At 42.3% G+C, this 16,374-nt stretch overlaps 1 protein-coding gene across 2 annotated transcripts in view; it reads left to right on the forward strand.

Annotated features, from left to right (window-relative positions):
* Positions 1 to 16,374, forward strand: part of MBOAT1 (membrane bound O-acyltransferase domain containing 1) — a 101,700-nt gene that overhangs the window by 50,878 nt on the left and 34,448 nt on the right. The window contains exons 2-4 of one of the 2 annotated variants that reach the window (XM_012638573.1): positions 5,133 to 5,278; positions 6,335 to 6,412; positions 12,178 to 12,273. In XM_012638573.1, the coding sequence (XP_012494027.1) occupies positions 5,133 to 5,278; positions 6,335 to 6,412; positions 12,178 to 12,273 (320 nt within the window). The remainder of the gene's footprint in view (positions 1 to 5,132; positions 5,279 to 6,334; positions 6,413 to 12,177; positions 12,274 to 16,374) is intronic. The other variant, XM_012638574.1, reaches the window with a different exon arrangement.

A 16,374-nucleotide genomic window follows, 5' to 3' on the forward strand; every position in this document is an offset into this window, starting at 1 on the left:
TTCAGTTATTTTGTGCTTATACCTAGAAGTGGAATTGCTGGATCACATGGTAATTCTATATTTAGCTTTTGGAGTAACTGCCATGTTTTCCATATTGGCTGCACCATTTTACATTCCCACTGGCAGTATACGTGCATTCAAATGTCTTCACATCCCCATCAACACTTATTATTTTCCATTTTTTTTAACATAATAGGCATCCTAATAGGTATGAGGTGGTATCTCACTGTGGTTCAGCCTACTTCATTAAGATTACAGCTGGTAACTGAAAAGCAGCCCTATTTCTGCTAGAACCCTCCTGCTAGAACTAAGTGGTGGTGTTGTGTGTTTCCACTTTTGCTTTAGGAGGACAATTTGCCATGGAGCATTCAGCAAACCCTCCATGGGGGAGAGGGTGGTGGAGTGGGTTGTATCTACATGTAGAGGGCAGCTTTTAATCCATGACAAAGCCTTGAGTCTGGCATTTACCATTAACAGACAAGGGAAAGGATTCTGGTGTTAAAAGATAAGCTTAGGCATATTAAAATTTTAAAGAGTTTATTTGAACATTCAGCAACTCATGAATCAGGCCGCGCCAGATTGCAAGCAGTTCTGGCTCCACCAAAAGGGGCGTGAAGGCAAAGCTTTTATAAGGTGTTCAATGAAGCAAAACAAAGAAAATATTTGATTGGTTAAAGTGGACATTCCCTAGTTAGAGAGAGCTTAGTTGCTGGTTTCTGATTGGTAAAGTCTCCAGTTAGCACTTAGTTGGTGGCTTCTGATTGGTTAAGCTTGTTTTGTTTTTCTGAGCTATGGCCATTCACTCTGAGTTGGATGTCAGCTTGCTTATGTAGGAACCAAGGTGCTGGAGCCAAATCAGCCTAGTGGACTCCCAATGCTTTTTAAAACACCAATTAGATACAGAATCAGAGATTGTTAGAGCTGGAAGAGATATCAGACCCAGTTCTCCCAAAGCACACATTTTGGAAAGAAAGGAATTGAAGTCCCAGAGCATGTAAGTCTCTTCTTGACTTGAGGGTAGAGACAGTGTCTTGCTCATTGTCCCCAGGACCTGGCATATAGAGTCAACCAGTAAGTGTCTGTGGAATTAATCAGCGGATTGCCCAAGGCCGTCCAGCTGACATCGTAATGTCAGATCCCATCCCTTGAGGTACACATTACATTATGGTGACTGAAAAATGGCAGATTGCTTCAATGACCAAGGAAGTCTTCTCTTTCTCTTTTTCAATCCCTAGGGTAAACAGATACAGATCAGATGTAGTTTTCCCACAGCGAGGCACTCTCTTCCTTGGAGATAGATCTGGAGTGGTTTTGAAGAAAACCAGCCCAGTTCAGGAGACCATCTGGAGGCCGAGGAGGCCAAGGTTGTGGCTGCTGAGCTTTGGATCACTCTTAAATCTATCCCATTTCACCCTGCCCAGAGGTTGCAAGTCCAATCTCCTCACCCTTTCTTTGTGTTTTTCTTCATTCTGGGGAAGCCAGTTCTTCCTGGGTGCCTTAGTAGGTTTCTCTCTCTATAATTCTGAACTAGGTGTTCCCAGTCTTGCCTGCATATTAGAATTACCTGAAAGCTCTGCAAAGCCTGATGCCAGGCCAATTAAATCAGAAGGGTTGGTTGGGGTTAGAACCCAGGCCACAGGATTTTTAATGTTCTTAACCCCCATCAATTTTTACCTATTTCATCTTCCAGATTGCCCATCTGCATCTCTCATCCCTCCTCAATCATGAAACTTGCTGTCATTTACTTTGGAGTCCTTAGGGCCCATAACATAATAAGTTCTTCAAAGAAAAACCAGGCCCCTGGCAAGGATTTAGTTTAATCTATCGATCGATTTGGGAGCATTACCATTTTATCAGTGTTAATCTTCCAGTTCATGAACACTGGATGTCTTTCCTTTTATACAAGTGTTCTTTAATTTCTTTCCACCACATTTTGTAGTTTTCAGTGTACAAGTCTTGCACTTCTTTTGTTAATATTTTCCTAAGTATTTCATTCTTTTGATGTTATTGTAAGTGAAATTATGTTCTTAATTTTCTTTTCACATTATTCATTTCTAGTGTATCAAAATAAAATTGACTGTTGTATTTAGAAATAAAAAATTAGAAAAACCAGAGCTGGACAGTAGTTAAAGCTGTAAAAAACAGCTTTTATTCAGGATTATTGCTGTTGCTCCATGAATTAATATTAAACGTGTTTGCAGACAGGATTTGTCTTAGGAGTTTTGCAGAGCTTTGCTCTGAAGGAATATGTGAACGTGTTGGTTCGCATTTCAAATGCTGTTACACTCGGAAGGGCGTCTCTGAAAGACAGTAGCGGCTGTATCCCACAAGGCGCCACATTTCTCAGACCTAAAGGTTTGGATTTGCTTTGTAAAGCAAAGTGAATCTGTTAAAAACTACAGGCTGAGAGCTGACAATGGAGTGCCCCCCGGAACAGACAGCTTCCCGAATGGCTAAAAGCAAAGCTCTTGTTTTAACACTCTAGACTACCTGTCTCCATTCACAATAACCTAATAAATATGAAGCCAACATATCTCTGTTTAACCCCTCTGTTAAGTGATAAGCTTACCTTAGAACTTAGAAGTTAACCTTTGAAAGATTTTGTAACCGTTTGCTCACGTAGATAGGATTAGTTTAAGAATCTGTAGAAGCCTTTTGAAAATCTGTTAACCTGAGAGGAACTACCTGCTGTTATGTAAATCTGTTACCCCTGGCAATTATTCACTATTCCCTATAAGTTACCATGTAAGACCTCATTCGGGGCTTTTTGAGACCCATGGAGAAGGTCTAGGCCCCCTGAGATCCCACTTTGCCTATAATCTTTATAAACTTATAAAACTGTATCTTTGTCTCTGTGTATTCTTTTAGTTCTTTTATTTTCCAATTTTCTTATCCCTTGCAACTCTACCAAAGGGACCCAGTTTTTTGTGGGGAACATTGGCCACGTTCCCGGCATATTGCAGTAGGGGAAAAGAGACCTCAGTGAAGAGCTGAGCTCAACTCCAAATACAGCATGAATAAGTGGGTATTTACAGCCAAGAGGTGGGGGTCACTGGATGGAAAATTTCTAAGAGGAAACACAAGGGTAATGGGGATTCTGGCTAAACGGACCCAAACAGATCCTTGCTGAAGACAGGCCAGGGTGACCAGACACCACCTGAGGAACAGTAGAGGATAGGGAACTAGATCTGATATCAAGAGTGATCAGATATGGAGGATGGGGGGGATTCTTGCTAAAATTGGATTTTACAAGAAAGTACACCAAGGAGAACGTTCGAGAGCCTGACCAAAGTTTGGTCAAACAAAGAATCTCAGTTTGTGCAAAGTTCCTGTTACTTTGCAATTACTTTTAGGTTATTTGTTTTCTTTCCCCAGTTGGATTTTTAAGCTCCTCGAAGGCAGAGAACATGCCTTCTTTCTCTTCCCTCCTAGTGGTTCCCTCGCACTCACGTGGGGGCCTGTTGGAACACAGATTGCCGGGCCCCACCCAGGAAACATCTAAGTCAGTAGGCCTGAGGCGGGGCCCGAGAATGTGCATTTGTTACAAGTTGCCAGGTGATGCTGATGCTCCTGGTTTGGGGGCTACACTCTTGAGAACCACTGCTCTACCCTCTGAATCATTCCTCGTGTGCAAATGCTCAATAATTACTGGCCAAGCCAAAAAAGAATGGAGCAAATTTCCCCTGGGTTCTCTCCTGAGTTCGGTTGTGGCTGCAGGCTGTTCCCTGGACTGAGAAAGTGAAAGAACCTGTGATCGCTCATCTACAGAGATCATCATAAGGTTTTGACTTTCCAGTTGCCAATTCCTGCACATTTCGAACCTTGCTAGGGTGATCATTTTCCTATATATATATATTTTTTCTTATGTGAGTGTAAATTGTTGTGTTGTTTATTTAGCCTAGATTAAAAGACAAGACACAATCATGGATAGGCTCGAATGTCACTCTGTCTTTCAAGGTAGAAAGTGAAGGTGGGGAGTAGTGAGAACAGGTTTCTGGAAAGGCTGGTGAGGCATAATTTCCAAATATAGGGGAAACTCAATACAGTCAATTTTTAAAGCTGAAACACAAATTCTCTGAAAGTAATATTTTCTACGTGTTATAAGGGATCCAAAATATTGTTTTTTATTGGGAAAACCAAATGAGCTCAAGTGGAGCTGATGTCTGCTACCTCCAGCCCTACCTCCCAGCTCAGCCCTAATGAATTTCATTAATAACCACAGTTTATTGTAGTGTGAAAAACCACTGAGATGGAAGCTGAGGGTTTATTCGTATCTTCAATCTCTTTTCAATTAAGTGCCTTCTAAAAGTGAATTGCTACTGAAGCTTTCATTTTGAATACTTTGAGGGGTTTAAATTACTTTTCTAATTTTAATGAATGGTTACACCACTTAATGTATTTGGAATTTGATTTGGATAAATTTAAATTGCAAAGGTACATGCTTGTTTATTGTTTTTAAAAATCAGCTGATCTCTCCTATAGATTTCAGGGAATTGTTTTGTTTTCTTTTAGGCAAAATATTCTTGAGAGAGAGAGACCACTGAGATTTTTCTTAGGAAATTTGGTGTCTACCTTGCATAATTGGACAGGCTTGGCATTGGATGTTTAATATTAGGGCTATCTATTTTTGTGGCTCTTTTGTGTCACACCTTGAATTTGAAGAATGCTCTTGCTCATGTGGAGCTAATTTGAAATGAGAAAATTAGAGTCAGAAAACAGCTGATGATCACTTTGGAGAAGCATTTGATTTCCTAGGTACCAAACTAGGGAGCTCTTTTGCCAAACTTTGCATCTTTAGAAGAACAAATTCTTTGTCTTTGGGTCATACTGAAGGCACAGTCAGCTCAGGTCCTTTACATTAAAAGCCACCTGCTTGGGGGTAAGAAAGCAACCTTGGCCAGTCTTAAAGGGTTGAAGAAGAAACTTGGGTTTGTCATTTCTCATATCACCTGAGGGTATGGTTATTGCTTGTTACTTGTTTCCTCCTCCAAATGGGTACTCCACTGGGGGAACAAACGGAACCCAAGTCTGAGATGCATCCAGATGTGGAAACCTGCAAAAAAAGAGAACAAGTTCACACATAGGCAAAACAGTAAAGGTTTCTGTTCTCTCCTTCCGCGCCCCTCCCATAGGTGAATTTCGTGGCATGCCAGCTTTTTGCATTGTTTGCTGCTTTTTGGTTTCGCATCTACCTGAGTCCTAGTAAAACCAGCTCTGATGTCCGGCATGCATTTGCTACCATTTTTGGCATCTATTTTGTCATCTTTTGTTTTGGTTGGTGAGTATGAGCTTCATAAATTCTAATATTGATCATTTGGATGTTTTGTGGCAATATTGGGACTTTATTGGCATTGCATTAAGGAAAGAAATAGATGGTATTGTGAAATACCATATTGTAAAGTATATATTGTAAAATTTTATGATATTGTAAATACCTATTGTAATATATTAGGGACATTGAAGGAATCTCCATTTACTATGAGACCCTGGAACCAATAAACTGACTGTCCATTGGAAGTCAGTACAATGAATGTTTTTTTTAAAATTAGACTTCTACAGATCCTCCCACCCCTGGAAGGGATGCTGTAAGGTTTAGTTTTCCCAACAAGGGACCTTTCCTAACTATAGTAGATGTTGGTGTATTTCTTGCATTACTGCTAGAGACACTAGTGTTCTGCATTTCATCAGAGTAGAACAGTAGTTTTAGTGCAGGTCTTAGGGAATGTGAGTCTTTCTTTAACAGAGAAAGCCAGTAGATTGGATTTCCTTTGCTAGGTAAGCTGGGCAAATACCCCGGGAGTGGTAGCACTTCTTAGGGAAGAAGTTTTAAGGACTTGCATTTCTAGAAGTATATCTTCAGAAATCTGTGAATTTGTTTGGGGTTCTGTACTAGTATACTGCCCCTAATTCTTCAACAGATATTTGAGAAAAGAGTATTTTGAATCAGCTACCAGGTAAAAGTCTTGGTATCTGGGGAAATCCAGTTTTGGTACTGGTACTTTAAGACTTAAAAAAAATAAAGCCCCAAAGAAAGAACTCATCTCTCTGGACTCCTAATTGTTATATGTGAAAAAAGTATAAGCATTCCATTTATGGATTCCTGACATTACTAGTGCTGTAGTTGCCAAACTATGTCGTGACTTTCTGGTGTCCTTTCAAGCTATACCATTTTAATTACACGGAATAAAAATACTTGATTTATTTTCTCGTATGTAAACATGAGTTAATTGATCACTTGCTTTCTGGAGAGGGTGGAGTTGGACAGTATGGGTGGCCAATAGGTATGTTAATATGAAATATATTCAGTGTCTCCTCCCCCCATTATGTCTTAAAGGTACTCCGTACATCTTTTTGTACTGGTGTTAGTGTGCTACGCAATCATGGTCACTGCAAGCGTATCTAATATTCACAGGTAAGACCCTGAGAATAAACAATGTGAGGTGAGGTGTTTTGTGCTCTTTGAAATGTATTTCCAGGGTGAAGATGTACTTTCCCCATTTTCTTCAAGTGTTGAATCTTAGCTTATCTAGACTATCAGAGGGAGGAATGGGGAGCCCTAAAATCTGCAGGTCTTCAGAGAAGGCTTTATGAAAAAGGTGGGATGGAAATTGGGCCTCAGATGAAAGAGAATAGATCAGGATTAGGCAGCTTTATTTGTGATAGCCCCAAGCTGGAAACAATTGAAGTGTTCACCATGATGGAATACTATGCAGCAATGAAAAGGAATGAAAGATTGAGATACACAATGACATGGATGAATCTCAAAATAAATATGCTGAATGAAGGAAACTACACAAAGTCTATTCTGGAAAATGCAAAGTAATGGATGGTGACAAAAGATCAGAAGTTACCTGGGGTGGGTGGTGCAGGGAGGATGTGGAAGAGATCACAAAGAGGCGTGAGGAAACTTCTAGGGGGTGTTGGATATCTCTACTATCTTGAAATTGGTGATGGTTTTCTGGGTATATACATATGTCAAAACTTTTAAATTGCATACTTTATAATAAAACCACTAAAATAAAAAGGAAATTTTTTTTACTGTGTTGTTTAGATTTCAAAGTACAGAAGTAATTTAATTTTACCTTGAAAGTGATATACTTGGCTATTCAGTTTAGATACCTAGGATATCTGTTTTGCATGGTCTCTGTTTCCTATGGTCTTTCTGGAAACTGTATTAACTCTGCCTTTCGGGAACACTGAAATGTAAGCTCTGTGAAAACAAAGACTTCTCTCTCTTGTTCACTGTTGTATGCTCAAAGCCTGGAACAATACCTGGCACAAGTAAGAGCTCAATAAATATTTATGGAATGAATGACTGAATTACTTTTCAAAGACATTTATTCTTTTATGGCTTTTCTGACAGCTTCTCTGAAAAGCAGAGCCTTATTTCAGCTTCAGAAAGCTCTTTGATTAAGACACAATAGTTTTCCTTCTTCAAAACATTGAAATTTAACTTTTCACTGTATAATCTTGTAGTTACTTATAATAAATTTCTGGGCAAATATTTTTGCATGCTTTTAGATTTTATAGTCATTCAATGTAATACCCAAATGAGCTCTGAAAATTTAAATTCTAATCATCCCTCTTCTCAGTGCCTTCTTTGAAGGGGATAGTGTCATTCCTTCCAGAAAGGAAATAGGAAATCCATCTTTCTAATTTGGAAAGAATGGGTTTTGGAAATGCTTCGTATGATGACAAAATGCTTATAAAGGCTATTTTTTTTTTTTTAGTGGGGAGTGAAAATGCTTGGCTTTTCTTAAACTGCTTTTGGAAACAAATAAATGATTAGTCATACTATTGTTGTATCTGTACAGCACATTTCCAACTACTTTACAAACTGCAGCTTGTCACCCCTCCCCACACTTGTGTGATGCTGATGGGGTGTGGTCCGTTTTCCAGGGGGTCAACAGCTGACAGGTCCTTCAGGGCCAGGTTTGCCTGTTCAGGTTTGCAGCATTCCATTCCAGTGCGGAGGAATGGAATACTCTGGCCTTGGCAGAGCACAGTGGTTTCCAGGCAGGCTATGACCGTTTCACCACAGTGATATTGTGCTAGTGGACGGCTCTATCATAAGACCAAAAAGAGAAGATGCCAGAACAAATTCTTCCACTCTTTCTTTGCTCACCTGGTTGCCAGTATTGCAGAACTAGGGAATGGCTCACAGTTCCTGATGGATGGACTCAATATAAATGTAAAAAAAAATTTCAAAATTGTTTCCTATTGATTCAGGAAAAGAGCCCTAGATTGGAGCCAGGAAATCTGGGTCCTAACAGCAGTGAGTGTGAGTTTGGCCAAGTCATGCAGTTTCTCTGTACATCAGATTTCCCACCTATGAAATGTGGGCCCTGCAGTAGTCTGAATGCAAGTTCTCTTCAACACCATGATTTCCTGATTCTCTGTGAATCGCTGTCCTCTCTGCCTCACGGGGCCAGTAACAAGAGTTCTGTTATATGTCTGGGAAAAAGAGGGGAGGGTTAGTATTTACTTCATATGGAACTAACCCACTTTTGGAATGATTGTATTCAGAATTTGTTCAGAGAGTTCTAGGGGGTACCACCTCTGTTTCCTTCCCAAGCCACTATGTTGGCAGAAGTCACGGGTTCAGTTTACCGTACATGAACCAACTGGAGCACAATATAGTTTGTATCTGCTAGGACAGAAGCCCTTGTGTGACACTTGGTGATGCAGTTACCAATTCTGGAATCCCTGCTTTGTGCCAAGTCCTGAGCCCAGCTCCTCTTAATCTACTTTATTTCATTATTTTTAATATATAAACTATTATTTAATATTTAATTTCATTATTTCAAATATATTCTTTTTAGGACAACTTTATGGAATATAGATTTTTTTTTCCTGAGATGAGGAAATGAAACCTCAAAGTCGTAAATAAACAGTCTGATGAATTTTCACAAAGTCAACACACCCATGCAACCACCAGCCATTTCAGTAAGGAGAATATTACCGTTACTCATGTCCCAATCTCTACCACAGCCTTCCTTCCTAGAATAACCACTATGTCACCTTCTCTCACCATGGGTTACTTTGCCAGTGCTGGGATGCGAACTCATATTGGTCTATCTGTGGAATACACGTTTTCTCTACCACTCCTGGATTCCTTAGATGTTTTAGGTTGGGCCAGGGCATTGCCCTGTTGTATTGGAACTTAGCACTCGGCACCATCCTTGACAGGTGGGGGTCTTGTTACCACAGATGAGCTGAGTCCCCTTTGACCTCTGGGCCAGGGGAAGGTGTGAGTCTAATTCCTGTTGAGGACAGAGGGGAAGCGGCAGGCGTGGCTGCACTTGAAATGGTCCCAGAAGAATCTGCCTTTTGAATCTGCTTTGTGTTCCTGCCTTGAGCTTCATGAACTGGCCGGAGAAAGGGAACAGATGCTGGAGGCAGCGAGGCCTGACTCCCTCTTACCCCTACTCCGGCTCTTAAGAGAACTGTTTGTTTTTTCTTAGTCATTTGCCTTGTTGACTATCTTCCTGGTTTGGACCCAAGGTAGGGAAAAATCTTTTTTTTTAAAAAATCCCCTTCCCCTAGGAAAAATCTTTTTGTATAGTAACATCTTTGTTTGCGAATAATGGTAAAGAGAACTTAAGATTATAGTCTTTTTTTTTTTTTTTTTTTTAAGAGATGGGTTCTCCCTATTGCCCAGACTGGTCTTGAACTCCTGGCCTCAAGCTGTCCTTCCCCCTTGGCCTCCCAATGTGCTAAGATTATAGGCGTGAGCCATCATACCTGGCCTTAATGTTATATTCTGCTTTAAAGTTTACAGAACTCCTCCATACTCGTTATCTGGCTGTCCCTTGCTACCAAATGAATTTTTATTATCCCTACTTTATTATTCCTTAGGTTGATCTAGTTTTCATGAGTTATTTTAATGTGAATATGTGATTTTGATATAATTTAACATCAAAATATACATCTTTCCTGTTTTATGGCTCATGTTTAAAAATTATGTCTTCTGAATTAATGTCTGTATCTGATGAGCTCCTGAACCATTTAAAATATATAATGTGTTCATTGCAGTTCATTTCAGCCAACAGTAACTGAACCCCTCCTATGTGTCAGGTCAAGGGTGTGGACACTCAAGGTCATAGTGAGTTGGGGAGACACACATGCATAAATAATTTTAATGTTGTGATTATGTATGTTAGCGTGTAGTACTAGAGAAATACAGACAGTGGAGCAAGGGATTGTGCCGGGGCTGGGGGAGCAAGAGAGGGGTGACGTGGATGGAGCCAGACCAAGCCAAGGGACACTAAAGAGGTGACATTGGAGCTGAGCCTTATCTGATAATTAGGCAGTTTCCAGATAGACTGTAGGATGGAGACAGAAGTTGGAAGCAGAAGAAAGATATCTGGCCTGAAAATACAGGATTTAATTGTGGAACGTGAGCAGTGCAGTGTGATTGGGACATAAGGTGCACGTGGCTGGGGATGAGTCAGAAAGGCGAGGCAGAGCTTAGCGTGTGAAGCACCTTGCGTGCTGTGTCCAGGGGCTTTGATTTGACTAGGTAGCGGATCCACTGGAGATGTTTAAGAACAGTAGCAGTCACGTAGTTGTCTGTTCACTTGACACACAGTAGGTGGACATGGTGAACAAAACACATGTGACCATGTTTGCCCTCAGGGAGCTTACGGTTTGGTAAGGGAAACAGTAATCACATTGTCTTAGCTTGGGCTGCTATAACAAAGTACAATAGACTGGGTGGCTTATAAACAACAGAAATTTATTTCTCAGTTGTGGAGGCTGGAAGTCTGAGATCAGGGTGCCAGCACGTCCGGGTGAGGACCTTCTGGGTTATAGACTGCTGTCGTCTTGTATCCTCACATGGCAGAAACAGCGTGAGTGAGCTCTCAGGGGTCTCTTTTGTTAATTTTTTTTTCTTTTTTTTTTAAGAAGGGGATGGGGGTTTTTGAAGGTGGTGCTCCATCAGTTTCCTTGTTTTTTGTTTTTTTTTTTTTTTTTTGAGACAGAGTGTCTCTCAGTGTCCCTGGGTAGAGTGCAGTGATTATAGCTCACTGCAAGCCCCAAGTCCTGGGCTGTGTGCGATCCTTCTGCCTCAACCTGCCTGATAGCTGGGACTACAGGCATGCGCCACAATGCCCGGCTGGGTTTTGTGGTTTTGTGTATTCATTTATTTATTTATTTTTTTCCAGTAGAGACAGAGTCTCACTGTGCTCAGGCTGGTGTCGAACCCCCAAGCTCCAGCTATCCTCCCGCCTCAGCCTCCCAGAAAGCTAGGATTACAGGTTTGAGCCACTGTGCCCAGCCAACAGGGGTCTCTTGTAAGGGCACTAATCCCACTCATGAGGGCTCCATCCTCATGACCTAATCACCTCCTAAAGGCCCCACCTCCTAATACTGTCAAATTGAGGGTTAGGATTTCAGCATAAGAATTTTGGGGAGACATAAACATTCAGTCCATTGCACAGCTTATCACATATTTATAATTACAAATTGAATGTTGTGACAAGAGTGCTTATAAGAGGACGTGTCTGTGTTTGTGTGGCTTGTGTGCACATTGGTGGTGCAGTAGAGGGACGCGGGGAGTGCTGATGAGCAAGTGGTAACTGACATCTGAGACATGGGCAGGGAGGATCCCGAGCAGAGTGTGGGAATGCTAATACCTGAGGAGCAAGTGGAGGAAGGTAAGCTGAACAAGGTGCCTGGGGAGAATTAACCAGAGAGATGGGAAGAAAACAAGGAGAGTGGAACCAAGAGAATAAAGTGCTTAGAGAAGAGAGTGGTCAGCAGCATGGTGATGATTTGTGTTTTACAAAGACCGTATGTAAACATGGTGGTTCATGACGAGGAGAATCTTGGGTGCAAACCTTACAGGTCAGTGGTTCCCAGCCCTGGCTGCACGTTGGAATCACACCTGCCAGGTGCAGCTGGTGCCTACCAGAATAGCTGGGGGTGGGTCCCGGGCATCTGTAGTTTGTACAGCTCCCCAGTGATCCCATTATGCTGCCAAGGCTGAGACCCACTGCAGTGGTCCAGGTGAGAAGAGGTGAAGGGCTCGGCGAGAGCAATGGGTGTAAAGGTGGACGTAGCCGGACCAAATAGGACTTGTGTGCAATTGCTTGTGGAGCGAGAGGGAGAAGAGAACATTTATTGGGTTCATTGTTGTCATGCATAGTAATCTGTCTGTGTTTTTGGTTTCAGGTACTCCTTTTTTGTGGCAATGGGATACCTCACAATATGCCACATCAGCCGAATATACATCTTTCACTATGGGATTCTCACTACGGATTTTTCTGGGTGAGTTTCTTAAGGGGCGGCAGAGGTGGGGTGTTGAGGGCTGACTTTGACCCAGTCCCTTGGGGTTTGTAAACATCAAGTGTGCACATGAGATTTGTTGGTGGCTGGTTAAATCAGTTGGTGGGACACTGCTGATTCATGAGCTTGAGGTTGAAGATTTGATGGTTCTGTAGGACCATTAGCTCTGCTGTGTTGTAATCCAGGTCACAAACTGTAGCCCATGGGCTGTGTCTGTCCTACTGCCCATTTTTGTACAGCTGTTTTGGCATACAACCAGGCACTTATGTGTATATATTGTCTGTGGCTTCTTTGGCACTACGATGGCAGGGTTGAGTGGTTGTGACAAACACCATGTGGCCTGCAGAGCCTAGAATATTTACTGTTTGGCTCTTTATAGAAAAAGTTTGCCAACCCTTATTTAAAGGCCCTTAATGCAGGGTTGGTGTTCATCTCTTACTTAATTATTATTACTTAATAATACAGATGTTCTTCCATGCTAGCTGATAAATAGCTGCCGTGCTGGCCCCTTTGAGTGACTCCTGGCTGCTCTGGCTCCAGCCCCTAGGCCCCCTTTAACCTCCAGCAACTAGAAGGGTAATGCCTGGTCCAGTAGGGGTCTCCATCTGGGTTGTAAAAATTTTGTCTCTCACCATGGCCTTGACCTGGTGGGCCACCCTCTCCAGACCGGTCACCTGGTAAAGACTATGGATGGATTGGTGAGAATTCTGTGCCCTGTTGAGGTTGGTACAGGGACAACTTTTTATGAATTTCAAGGAATGAACACAAACGCAGAGTCGTTCCTGGTGACACATTGTCTGTTATCCACGTGACCTCCCTAGAAGTTTGGTTCTGTTCTCTGTAGGGAGAAGGTGAATTTTCTCCCAGGTTGAATTGTGTCTTGTCTGGTGAGTCGTTGGAGACGGGCAGGGAAATGAGGGGGCGACAACTCCCAGTTCATTTCTGTGAACTTTGCAAGTTGTGTACCTCCACCGTCCCACCATGGGTGGGCTCAGGAAGGCAAGAGTATTATTTTGGGACACAATGACTGTTGCATTTAAATATTCACGACTATGGTTCATCTCAGACTTTGTTTTTCATATGTTAGTTCTTCCTACCCTCAGGCCTCTGGGATTTTACCTCGTTCTCTTCAGCTGTGTGTCCTCTCCCCATCAGGGAGCACACTTTCTCAATTTTCATGAAACAAGTTAACAAACTTTATTTTTTATTCACAGTTTATTTATATAAACTGTTATGTATTGCCAGTAAAATATGGAAAACTCGGGAGCAACAAAGATAATAACAAAATAGCCAGGAAGTTATAGCATTAAAAGGAAACTTTAAATGGAAATCATAACTCCTCATAGTGTTTAATCAACAAACTTCATTGTTTGTTTTCACCCCAGAGCCCCTCCGTACTTAGAAGAGTTGTTGGCACTTCATAGGTGTTCAATAAGTGAATGAATTAAATACTCTGGTATTTGTCAGTCCTTTTTTCAATGTTTCCCAGAGACTCATTATTAAATAGCCCCTCCAGTCATATTGGTTGGGATATTAAACAAAAAACTTTGACTTTAGCCCATGGTACACTATTACCTATTTCTTGGGTATATCATCTTCTCTTTTTAAAGCAGGAAGCATTCGTTCATTCAACAACTGCAACAACTTTTGAGTTGCTAATATGCTAGGCACTGTGTATTCCAGGCAGGAGGAAGAGTATTCCAGGCAGAGGGAACAGCTTTGCAAGAGCACAGAAATGTGAGACAGGTCCCTGTGGAGGTCCTGGAGGGCCACCTCCCTCTGCCTGACCACCCCATCTGTCTCGCAGCCTGGCTGTCACTAGAGGCCATCCACTGCTCTTCATGCCACTGCCACCACCGTGGACCACCACAAGTCTGCGACGCCTTCCTAACTGGCTGTCCTTCCTTCCACCCTGCCCCGTCTCAGTCTGTGCTCCCCACATCCATCAGAATGAGGTTCTGAAATACAAAGGATGATGCTCTGGATCTGCCAAACTCTCCGCCTCATCTCCTGCCATCTGCTGTTGCCCTTGTGCCATATGAAAACGTTCATGGTCCGCACAGCTGCTAGGTTAGTTCCTGCCTCTGTGCTTGTGCCTTGCTCTTCCCCTGGGCAGAAAGCCTTTCCCGTCTTTGACAACGTGGAGCTTCCCTGATGGCCACCCTCTCCCTCGCCTGTCCCCTCCACCCCCAGAGTCATGTGTTTTGGGCCTTGGGTCACAGGAGGTCTCTCACCTGCCTTTCACTGGCCGGTGCTGTTGTTGCCCGTCAGTTATACTCACATTGTTCCTGACTCACGGAGCATTTGTAGCTGGTGGCCACGGGCATTTCCCTCATCAGTTGTGTTGTGTGCTTAGCTAGTGTCATATGTGTTTATTCCAGTTGTACCTGTGTATTAGTGTCAGGATTCTCCAGAGAAACAGAACCAATAGGATATGAATGAGAGGACCTATTATGGAAATCAGCTCATGTGGTTATGGAGGCTGAGAAGTCCCACCATCTGCTGTCCACAAGCTGGAGAGCCAGGCAAGCTGGTGGTGTGACACAGCCCAAGGCTGAAGGCCTTAGAACGGCAGGAGCCAACGGTGTAACTTGCAGCCCAAGGCTTGAAGGCCTGAGGATCGGGAGCTCTGGTACCTGAGGGCAGAAGATGGATGTCCCAGCTCAAGGAGAAAGAAAATTCACCCTTTCTCAGCCTTTTCTATCTGGGCCTCAACCAATTGCATGCCTGTGTTGGAGAGGGTGGATCTTCTTTACTCCCTCTACTGATTCAAATGCTAAACCTCTTCCAGAAACTTCCTCACGGATATACCCAGAAATAGTGTTTTTTTCAGCTACCTGGGTGTTCTTTAACCTAGTCTATTGACACATAAAATTAACCATCACAACTTATATATGAGCTGATTATATATGCATGTGAAAGGAGAGACAGTGGTTTCTCTAAAACTGGGTTGGGTCCTTTGGAACGCCTCCAAGGCAAGTTTAGTATATTAAAAATAATTGCTATTGAATTAAATGTGGGTGAGAATGCCAAAAGGATTGGGGTTTGGGGGAAGGAATTGTAAGCATTAGGGATTCTTCACTCAGATTGCTTTGCAAGCATCTTTACTTTTCTTTTACCTTCTGAGTCTGTGCTAGAGGAAAGGACCCTGGAGGTGGTGCAGAGGGTTCACGTGAGAGAAATGCCGTCCGTCAGCACATCGACACTGCAAGGAAAGGCTTTGGTCCTGCATCAAAGGCTCTTGATTGCTCATTCAGCAGACAGTGATTGGGAGCTCAGTCTGTACCTGGCGTGGTTACAGAAGACACACTGCAGAACGAATGTGCAGTTATCTATTTCAAGTTTATATAGAAAGTTAAAATGTGAGCATAACATTGTGTCCTCCCAAAATTCATGTCCGCCTGGAACCTCAGAATATGTCCTTATTTGGAAATAGGGTCTTTGCAGATGTAATTAGTTAAGATGAGATGAGGTCATACTGGATTAGGGTGGGCCCTAGATCTAATATGACTATTGTCCTTATATGAAGCCTTGAGAGACAGACTCACAGACACACATGGAGGGAAGACGGTCATGTGAAGATTGTGGCAGAAACTGGAGGAGCTGAGGAATGGCCAGGATTGCTGTTACCACCATAAGCTGGGAAGAAGCAAGGAACAAATTCTCCCTCAGAGCCTCCGGGAGGAAGCAACCCTGCCTACATCTTAATTTTGGACTTCTAGCCTCATGAACTGTGAGAGAAAAAATTTCTGTTGTTGTAAGCCACCCGGCTTGTGGCAATTTGTTATAGCAGCCCGAGGAAACTCATAAAACAGTGACTCCATAGCTTTTGATAAATTAACAGCTGTCCCCCGTTCCTGATGACATGGGATAAGAACGCTTCTACCCTCCACATCTCTGGCTGTTCTTGTCACATCTTCTCTGTTTGTTTTATTAAAACCATAAGCTCTTGAATAATTTCTACATCATTTTTAGTATAATCAGAATTGTAGTAAATTACCAGAAGGAAAAAATAAATGGCATCTGTGGAAAATAGTCATGTGCTTGTGAAACATGGTGGATTTGAGGTTTGACAACGGGTTG

Source organism: Propithecus coquereli, unplaced genomic scaffold (assembly GCF_000956105.1).
Source record: "Propithecus coquereli isolate 6110/MARCELLA unplaced genomic scaffold, Pcoq_1.0 Scaffold131, whole genome shotgun sequence".
NCBI lineage: Eukaryota > Metazoa > Chordata > Mammalia > Primates > Indriidae > Propithecus > Propithecus coquereli.